Raw genomic sequence first — 10195 nt, 5'->3', positions numbered from 1 at the left:
CAGCGGTACCGGCGCGGCGGGAGGACTCGCCATGGTGCAGCTGGTGGTGATGGGCGTAAGCGGCTCGGGGAAGTAGGTGCCTCGCCAAAGGGGACAGGGAGGGAGGGAGGGAGGCTGCCCGGGCCTGCGTTTCTTGCCGGGCCGCAGAGGCTGGGTCCACCCGCGCGGGGCGGTGTCAGTGTCAGCGGTGCGGGGGCTCGGCCCGGTCCCGGCTCCTCCTCCTCGCGCCCGGCCGGGCCCCTGCGCCCCGGCACTGCCACGTGCTGCCCGCTTCATTTCCTCTTGCATTTTTTGCCTTTTTCATTTACATTTTTCAGTTTATTTGCCATGTTTCACTGTGTGGTTCTTTTTCTTGTTTATTTATTGTCATTTTTTCATTTACTTTTTATTTTACTTTTTCGATTTTTTTTCATTTTTATCTATTTTCATTTTCCATTTTTCTCTTTCATTTTTCACTTTCTCCTCATTTTTCATTTTCTCTTTTCACTCTTATTTTTGCTTTTCATATGTGAAAAGAAAATGAAAAATGAGTGAAAAATGAAAAGCAAAAATAATTTTCACTTTTCACTTTCTCTTCATTTTTCACTTTTATTTTTGCCTTTCATTTTTCACTTTCTCTTTTCATTTTTCATTTGCTCTTTTCACTCTTATTTTTGCTTTTCATATGTGAAAAGAGAAAATGAAAAGTGAAAAATGAAAAGCAAAAATAATTTTCACATTTTTCATTTTTCACTTCTATTTTTGCTTTTCATTTTCAACTAATTTTTACTTTTGCTTTTCATTTTCACTTTTTTTTTAATCTTATTTATTTTTATTTATTTTTTAATCTTTTTATTTTGCTTCTCTAGTCAGATATGCAGGTCCACAGAGGAGCTCCAGTTGCCTGGAGATGCAGGACTCTGCTGTACAAGCAGCCAGCTTTCCCACTCCTCCTCTCTAGCAAATCACCCAGATAGGAATGATCGTGGTTCCACTTGACCTCATTCATCTTCTTAGAAGTGCCCAATTAAGACCAGTTCAGTGCTGGATCCCGAGCACTTTGTTTAGGTGATTCTTCCATGGTCTCATTCTTTCCTCTAGGAAGGGTTTCCTGATTTTTCAGTCTACATTTTTTCTTGCCCTGTTTTACTGCAAGATTCCTAATTATACTCTCGAGTCATTTTTACTACTGTATTTACAATGGCTGTGTATATTTCACAGCATTGGTAAAAGAAACATAGTTGGCACTTAACCAGTGAATAATCCAGATTTGTTGTGGGTATAATGACAAATCGTAAAAGATGAGACTCCTCATGTCTCAAGATGGATTATTTCTTTCCATGCTGCAATATCAGTTGATGTAAAAGTTAAAAGCAGCTGATTGTAGGTGAAATGCTTTTAAAAGCCTGATATAGCCTGCTGCTTTTGAAGAAAAGCAAGTATGTGCGAGTTTCTAAGTCTTACCACGGCCTCTTGCTTCTAATCTTACTGTATAATACATGCTAAGAGAATCTGAAATACTGGTTAATATTCTTATTTCACACTTTGTAATGATTGGAATGATAGGGATGTGCTGCTTCAAAATTGAAAACTTAAGTATTTCAGATCGTATGTTTCCAAACTGTGCCAGGCACTGTACAGGTATAAATAATGTCCTGTCCAAAAGACCTAGTGAGTTTGTTACATTATTAAATTCTGGAAATAAAGGAGAAATCCAGTACTTAGCCTGAACTACTTTTTTTTTGTTTAACGAAATACGGTTAGCTAAAATCAAACCAAAATTGGAAGCCAACATTTACAGTAGGAAAAGAAAATCAAGTTTAGATCCCATCAGGCCTAGACAGTATGTGTTAGCTAAGTCTCATATCAATTTGGTTGCACTTTCCAGTTACGATGAGTCATTAGGTGCCTGAGAGAATGGCAATCTCAGCATTCTCTTGTGTGCCAGGCAGGGAGCATGACTACTGCTTCAGTAACACTTCTCAGTCATAAGGGGACTTGATAACTGAAATCAGGGTCTAGGCATGATGCATGGGGTTTAGTTCTGGACCAGCTATCAGGAATGTTGCTGAATACATTGTCACGCTATATCCTTCCCTTATATTTGTGTGGTCAGAACAATTTAGAGAACTTTCAAAGGGTCACTGCAACCCTACTCCTTCCTCCTTTTGTCTTTGGCAATTTGGAAAATAAATAAATAGGTAAAAACAAACAAACATTAGAAAAACATATCTAAATAGTAGAAACCACACAGTCATTCTATACTGCTTCCTGTTCTCTTCTGTTTTTAAGATAGCCTTACCCCTTACACATTACCGGTAATTACCACATACCTTAAGAAAACACCTTAAAATGATGTATTAAAATATTCAATCAGTAATGTAGGGTGAGTTCAAAAGTGATTACTGTACTTGGATTTTCAAATGAAGCATTCAGGAATCTATCTTTGAGCCACAGCATGCTTAGTTTTATGCTATTTTTGCTTGCTTATATACTGTATTTTGCTAAAATTCAGGGGCAAATAAAGCCTGTGAGTTAGTACGTTTTCAACTTTTCAGGGTTTTTAAGTACTTTCTTTGTATCCAGATGACATTGCTAGATGATGCCATTTTGAATATCATTATCCTTTAGAATTTTACCAGATCAGAATCCTAAGTGAATTTCTGATTTGCTGTCTTGCAGATGATCAACTGCCATTCTCTTCTGTCCTTTCTTCTCCTTCCTACACAGTGGGTGCATCTACTGCACAGGAAGCGGGAATAGGCCAGCATCTACATGTGCAGGTGTTAAAGTGACTTAATGCTGCATGTGGACTGACTTCGGACTAAAGTTAGCCCCAGGTCAGACCACACACACACTGTTACCCCGCAGTAAGGTGTCTACATGTGTGTTACCACACAGTAACTAATGAGGTGTAAGTTTGATACCTGTATGATGTGGGTATCAAATTTACGCTCAAGTCAGTGTAAGTTGTCATATTTACTGTACAGAACAGACATGCACAAGTAGATGCACACCTGTACTGCGCAGTAATTTTGGTTACTGTGCAGTAAATATGCATATGTAGAAGCATTCACTAAGTGACTAAGGTTTTTTTGTTTTGTTTTGTTTTTTAAGTTTCACTGGTGTACAGTAACATGCTGGAGAATAGAAGGAAAAAAGTGTGAGGACAGTTTTCAGTTTACTTTCTTTTTGTTTACAGTCCTCTTCAGTTTAAAGTCCTTATAGTAGATTATATTTATCTCTGTAGTAATTGTATACATGAACATTCACCCAATACCAATAGTACTGTGCTATGATTTATGCATAGGGAACATCAGAATTACTGGGGCAGGTGGTTAGTAGCAATTGTTAGTGGCCGACTAAGAGATGAAACAGACCATTGTTGGGATGTACTGTGGCAATTTCTACATTTTTAGCAGTTCCATTCCCAGAAAGATAGACAACGCTTTCCTTTTTTAAGACTAACTAAACACTAGGAAGTCATGTTTAAGTAGCATTTTCCCTGTGTTCTCTTACAGAACCACGGTGGGGTCACATCTGGCAGAAAAGGTATGGTTTTATGTTATTTTTCAATTGTAGGACAGCTATTTTACTTTAAATAGGATTTCTGTTCTCTTCCACCAAGTCATTATTGAGTTATAAACTTTGTGATATGTTAAATAATACCCAGTTGCAAATCGTTTATTCCGTCTCCTCACTAATCAGGTGTATATAGGCGAAGCCATGGCACAGTTTAACATAACTTAGTCCACTCTGCTTGCTTTGTAAGTCTAACTTGTTATTCTTCTTTGTGATGATACCTAGCCTTTATGGCCAATATCATTCTAGAGAAGATGACTCATGTTGTGGTGCAAGAGGCCTTCAGGCATCTAATGACTGTATGTGTTAGGATGCTTTGTTGATAAACTACTGGGACACTGTGAGAGAGTCTCTTTTAATAAATGATACTTTTTTTTTTTCTTAGCTGGGCTGGAAATTCTATGATGGTGATGACTATCATCCTCCAGAGAATAAAAAGAAAATGGCAGAAGGGATTCCACTAAATGACCAGGTAGTTATATATAATCCTGAAGGCAAAGATGTCAACGTGTTTACCTTTCTAATCCTTGAGAAATCATGTGACAGTGAATTGTGCTCTGAATGAGTTTGCAGGGCTCCTTGTTAGGGATGAGGGGGAGGATTCTTTTTTTCCCCACTTGTAAACTATTACTTATAAACATTCGTCCCCAGTATGTGTGGTGCCTCATAAAAAGTAAAGGCATGCCCTTTGATCCAGAGAGTATATATGTCAACTGAGGGTAATAGAAAAAGAGAGAGAGAGATGGGGCAGGGAATGAAAAAGGAAAGTCAATGTGACAATGGCATCAGGCTGTCAGTAAGAGACGAAAACATTTTGATGGCTATGTTATTGGATTCGGGTGGGATTTTAAAAAGCACTCAAGAAAGAATTGGCCAAACTTTGCTCCCATCGAAGTATTGACTTCAATCCCACCATTAACTTTTCCTTCCTATCTCAGATTTGATGGCAGAAGCAGGTTTCTAGAAAGGATTTGAACAGTGCAGTTGGAGAATAATAGATGGGAGTCAAGGGTGGTGTCATCGTTAGCAAAGCTGAGGGGTTGTGGATGTATCCCAGAGAACTCCAGGGAGCTGTCATATGCATATAGCCACAGGCTGTGGGACTTCCTAGAGTGCTTATCAAAACCTCCTTCAACAAGACAACTAAATCTTTTTGTGGGGAAAAGAGTACTAGGTAAAAGAATGGCAGTGGTCAATGCAGAATAAGTAACTTGGCTGTCTTTCCTGTTTAAAAATATTCATATTTTCTGAGAAAAATACCCAATTTTCTGATGTTTGCGCCATCCCCAGTCTAAATGATGAATGCTTTTCTGTCCCAGAGAACAGTAAGCATTTTTCCATGTAAGCAAACCACACTCCCCAGCCTGGGAATGTCTGAGGAGAGGTGGTATGAATAACAATTCATACTTCCTGCTCCTACCTAAAAAAAAAAAAAAAAATTAACAACTGTCAAACAAACCAAGTATTCACAGATTTTTACACTTCTGCCTGTACACTGAGTCACCTGGTTGGGCCCCTGCACAGATACAGATCTCCACAGAACTCAGAAAGAGTCTGTTCCACCTGCATCATCATGCACAATCTGGGCACTGGGCCATATCCCATATCATCAGAAAGCTTTGCTTAATTACACACATTAATATTAACACACTGTTAACTCCCTTGCAAGTCCACTTCAACAGCCTACCAGTGGCTAAAATAATTGCTCCTTAAACCTTTATTTTATGTACTGTTTCATAAAACTGGGTTCCGTACTTCAGGTCTGTCCACACCACATGAACAGATTAGCAAGCTTAATTTTATTTTAATTTAAATTATTTATTAATCTTTCAACATTCTAGGCTTCCTCGCAGCTTGGTGTTCACCAAATGTGTTAGCCAGCATGTTGCTGCATCTTATTGCCCAGTTGAACAGAATCACACAGCAGAAGACCTTTTCAGCAGCAGAACAATTAAACTAAAATAGATCTTCAGTATGGTTAGCATATATGGAATGGGTAACTGAAAAGTTTAGGAAATTACAATAATCTCAGATCTTTTATGGAAGCCCCCTCTTTGCCCCAAAACTGCAGTCAGCCTCATGGCTATTTGCACGGACTGGCCAGGAACTATCTTAATTACTCTACAGACTGAATTGGGATACCATTAGAAAGTTTCTACATGTTTGTTTAAAACTAATCTCTAGTTAAGCCTGGGGAGTTAGCATCTAGAGACAGCTAGTTTAAAGACCAATAGAGCAGAACGTTATACAGAGAAGATTAAGACATTATGCACTGGTACATGATGCCATAAAAGTGCCGTAGATACGGGTGCTATCAAATTATGGAGGCCTACTTGAAAAGGTATAGGCAGGAAGAGGTTTTGCAGTGAAGAGGGTAGCTCCCCTTACTCTTCCATACCCTCATTTATTAACACTTGTCCAACATTTCCTAGATAGAAAGGTGAAGCTTGAGCATCCATTTAATGCTGAGCAGTTATGACAAAAGCTTTAGCAAACCTAAAGTTTAAATTGGATGATATTAAGCAGCTGATTGTTCATTTTTATTGTATTTGCCAAGCTCATTTAAGCCAAGTGAACCTGTTGTTAGAGGGTACTCCTTCACTGAGCAAAGGTGCTGTAGAAATGTGGCAACAACTGAGTTTAGTTCTGATTGCCACTGACGTGATGCAAGTTAATTAGCACAGACAAGTGAAGTTAAGTCTGTTTCAGACACTTAGGGGCAGTTCCTGAAAGCCTTGCGTATACCTGATCCAAAGCATGACACATGAATACTAACGTGTTAAGAGAATAAAAAGGTGGGAGAGGTGAGGATGCAAAAACACCCCTGTTAAAACAGACTTAGCTGTTTTATTTATGAGATAAGTAGAGAACAAAATTTCTTGTTCTTTGCATAAGATTCACAAACTGTTATGTCAAACCAAATAATACATATGTTTGGAATAATAAAGATAAGTTCCATCAACCTTTTCTGGCCACCCTTCACATACAATTCAAAGTAATGAAAGCCATCAAAGGAGATAAAAGCTCACTCCTCCAATTTTCACACAGCAATAATATTTCTGGATATAGAGGCAAGGGGAGTGAGACTGGAAAACTTTATCTGGTACAGTCTTAAGATATACTGAATTAAGCAGGGGTCCCTTGGAGAATGTAGTATAGGTTCATATAGATAGAGGTAGAATTACTAATAAGTATAGGTGTGTGTAGATATGTAGAAATATATATGTATGTATGTATGTATATGTATATGTATATACACATGCACACACATGCTCTATAAGCAATTGACAGATAAATACCAAGGTATACAATTACTAAGCAACTTTAATTCTACTGTGCATGCACATGCATACGTTTGTGTATAGAATTAAAGTTGCTTAGTCACTGTATACTTGGTATCAGAGCTGACCCTAGGGGTGTGTGGGGCCCAGCGCATATCAGCCTGTGCGGGAGTGGTGAGCAGCTGGAGCATGAAGCCGGTGGTGCACGGTGGCCACATGGAGTGGTGGCACCTTTGACAGGGCCTGTACAACACTGTTCGCAGGGACCCCTAAAGCTCAGGGCCCAGGGTGGTCGTCCTGATTTGCCACCCCACTCAAGGGATGGGTCTGCTTGATATTTATGTTTTAGTTGCTTTATTACAATGCAAATAGCTTTACATTAACAGATGTTGTAAATAAGCTGTCCATTAAATATATATATATACATACCTTGGCAATCAAAGGCCTGGAACTAAAATGATGTAGAGTGGTATTTTAATTTATTCTGTTTTCAAGTCTTAAGAATTCCTATTCATTTGCTGGTAAATTCACTCTGTTCTGGTACTATATTCTGTCAAATAGGAAGTGTATGTAACTGAGATGTGCTTTTGGATTTTTTGAATGAAATGAGAAAAGGTTGGTCTTGGATGTAGAAATGGTACTGGGTCAGTTTGCTGATTTGGTTGCAGAAGGAAGAAAAGTGGCCTATTTGTGTTATCACAACTAAAAAGAAACTGAAAGAGATCTGACAGGTTTCTGTTGGAATCTAACTGCTACATGTGTATTAGAAGCAACCATTTTAAGTATAACTCCAGAGATACTTAACTTAACTTGTTTTGTTTTTAGGACAGGATCCCATGGCTTTGCAAATTACATGATATATTAATGAGGTAAGAGAAACTCACTTACAATAAGGATACACTGTAATGATGATTGGCCCAAGACAAATACAAGGATGTTTTCGTTTTCCATGGCATTCTGGGAGACAAGCATATTTAGCCTTGTAATCATATTACACAGTTTATAAGACTGTTCTATATTCTGTGAGATGCTTTAATAGTTACTGTCATAATAAAACTGGCCTCTAAAGAGTACCACTGTCGATAGAACTCTTTGGGAACTAGTTCTTTCTTTGCCCTGCATACAAGAATTTGACATTTCCAGGGGTTGATTCACTAACACACCTGACATCAGTTATGCCTAATGGATGCACCCACAGAAAACAGACTGTATTAACTGGGGGCAAAAAATTCTAAAATGCTGCAGAGACTCTGGAAATTAGGTTCCATTGATTTTCTGTCTTTGGAAGCCCAGGTCATTTCTGAGCATGGAATTAAACCTCTGAAGTCACTTAAGTGTTTTCATCACTTTTATCCTTCGTGACTTCCTGCAGTGGACACAGTTGTTGTTAAATCTTGCAGATATGCAAGGAACAGGGTCCAAATTGGCTACTTGCCTACTGAATTTAAGCCACAGAAATTTTTAAACAGCACAGATGGTCGCAACTGTGACTGATCCCAACATGCTTTTCTAGTCACAAAAACATTTCTGTGATGCTCCTTACCCCTGTTTCCACTTACACTATGAATGGAAGAGGGAGAGGGAACAGAACGAACAACAGTCCCTTTACTTTGGATACTCCAAGGGTCCCAGAAAAGTAGTAGCACTTCTTTGATCCCAGTATCCAAGTTTAAAAAAAATAAACAACAATGACAGAAACCTTCATCAAGATAGTCACTTCCCTGTGGGCCATTTGAAACTTATAGTCACAAAAATAAATTTATTCTAAAGAACTCTGCAATGTTATACTTACAATCAATTCTGCAAAGTGGGTTGCTGGTAACTGTTGTCTCTAAAAGCAGGGTTAACTCAGACGCCATTATTAGCTCAAATAACATATCTGCAGAGATTTTTCTATTCTTGAGCTTTAGTAGATTTCTCTCGAGTAAGTAGCTTTCCAGCTGAATCAAATTTTTCTCCTGCACATATGTATGCCAAAAAACAAAGTGTTTTTGTACACAATGTCATAATTGCCCAAAGTCATCAGCAACCTGAAGTAAGGTTTTTAATAAGCCAAAGGCATTATTTTCCCCAGGCAAGCTGTTGTTCTTTCACTGTGCTTCCCATATTACAGCAGCTGACTGCCTTTTTAATAATTAAGGACCAAATGTTACAGCAGAGGTTCAAAAGGACTTCAAAGCTGGGAAACTGCCATAAAAAGCCCGCAGAGAAACTTTTCTCTCTATGTATTGTTGGGCAGTGCTCAGTAGTAGGTTTTTTTGCATCCCAGAAGAATGAGAAACTTTTTAGAAACACTGGCTGAAAATCCCATCACTGAGCTGGGACTGTACTGCTTACGCTAGCAATAGATGTTCCCCTACAAGAACTCTTTGTCCTGGTAGAGGTAGGTTTTGTCTCTCACTCCTCAAAAAGCTCCTCTTTCCTGTGGTTTTGTTCAGTTGTCAGTATTTGGCTCTAAGCAGCAAGTGGTTCTGCCTTGTTGGAGCAAACTGACCAATTTTAAGTACTGTGGAATTTGACTCCATTTCTTTTATCTTGGAATATGATCCTTGTTTGCCCTCTGGCGGGCCTCCAGCTGGGGCCACTGAGAAGCTTGAATGGATCCAAGTTAATTTACAGAAGAGGTTGTTTGACTGTACCTTTTGCCCAGTCTGAATTCAAAGAACTTATAAATGAAGCTGGAAGGGTCTTGCAGAGGTGAAAGTGAGGTACTGCATCTTTTTATCCTCTTGGGAAATCAGGACCCATAACTGCAACCCAAAATTTAACAGAACATATATAAATTGGGAGTAGTCACATTCACTTACTATTATCTATAATTGCATCACAACTTGACTGCAGAATGTGTGTTTACTTTCACCTGAGCAGATATTTCAGTCATCTGTTTGCTGACTTGAAGGTTGAGTTTGTGATTGCCAATATGACTGGCATTTTTAGGAAGTTTTTAATTTCTTGAGCAACTTGGAAGACTGATGAATGAGGATACATGCAACTTTTCCAGTAATGTTAGCTGTAGCAGTATGGTTCAGGCAAACTATTTAGTTTGGTGCCTTCAGAAACAGGTTTTGGCATTTTGCGGGCCTGTACATTTTTAAAAAACAAAACCATGTACTGTTCAGTATAGACTTATGATCTAAACAAACGTTTGCAGTTAGCCTCAAGCTATTCAATAGCTTTCCTGTTGAGCACTTAAGGAACAGGATTGATGACAGTCCTTTTGGAAGGATGGTGGCCATTAGGTAGGCTCCAGAAGCTAGAGATGGTCCCTATAAATACATATATTTTTTTTAAATCTTGTTTTTCTCACACACACACACACACACACACACACACACACACACACACACACACAC

At 38.7% G+C, this 10195-nt stretch overlaps 1 protein-coding gene across 1 annotated transcript in view; it reads left to right on the top strand.

The window, feature by feature from the left end:
• Positions 1-6: 6 nt before the first annotated feature.
• Positions 7-10195, top strand: part of IDNK (IDNK, gluconokinase) — an 11548-nt gene continuing 1359 nt past the window's right edge. The window contains exons 1-4 of the mRNA XM_019517408.1: positions 7-72; positions 3501-3531; positions 3947-4033; positions 7668-7711. Coding sequence (XP_019372953.1) covers positions 32-72; positions 3501-3531; positions 3947-4033; positions 7668-7711 — 203 coding nt within the window. The 5' untranslated portion in view covers positions 7-31. The remainder of the gene's footprint in view (positions 73-3500; positions 3532-3946; positions 4034-7667; positions 7712-10195) is intronic.

This window comes from Gavialis gangeticus, unplaced genomic scaffold (assembly GCF_001723915.1).
Source record: "Gavialis gangeticus isolate Ggan-Ray unplaced genomic scaffold, GavGan_comp1, whole genome shotgun sequence".
Classification (NCBI taxonomy): Eukaryota; Metazoa; Chordata; order Crocodylia; family Gavialidae; genus Gavialis; species Gavialis gangeticus.
Note: the sequence above shows the minus strand (reverse complement) of the source record. Positions and strands in the feature narration are given on the sequence as shown.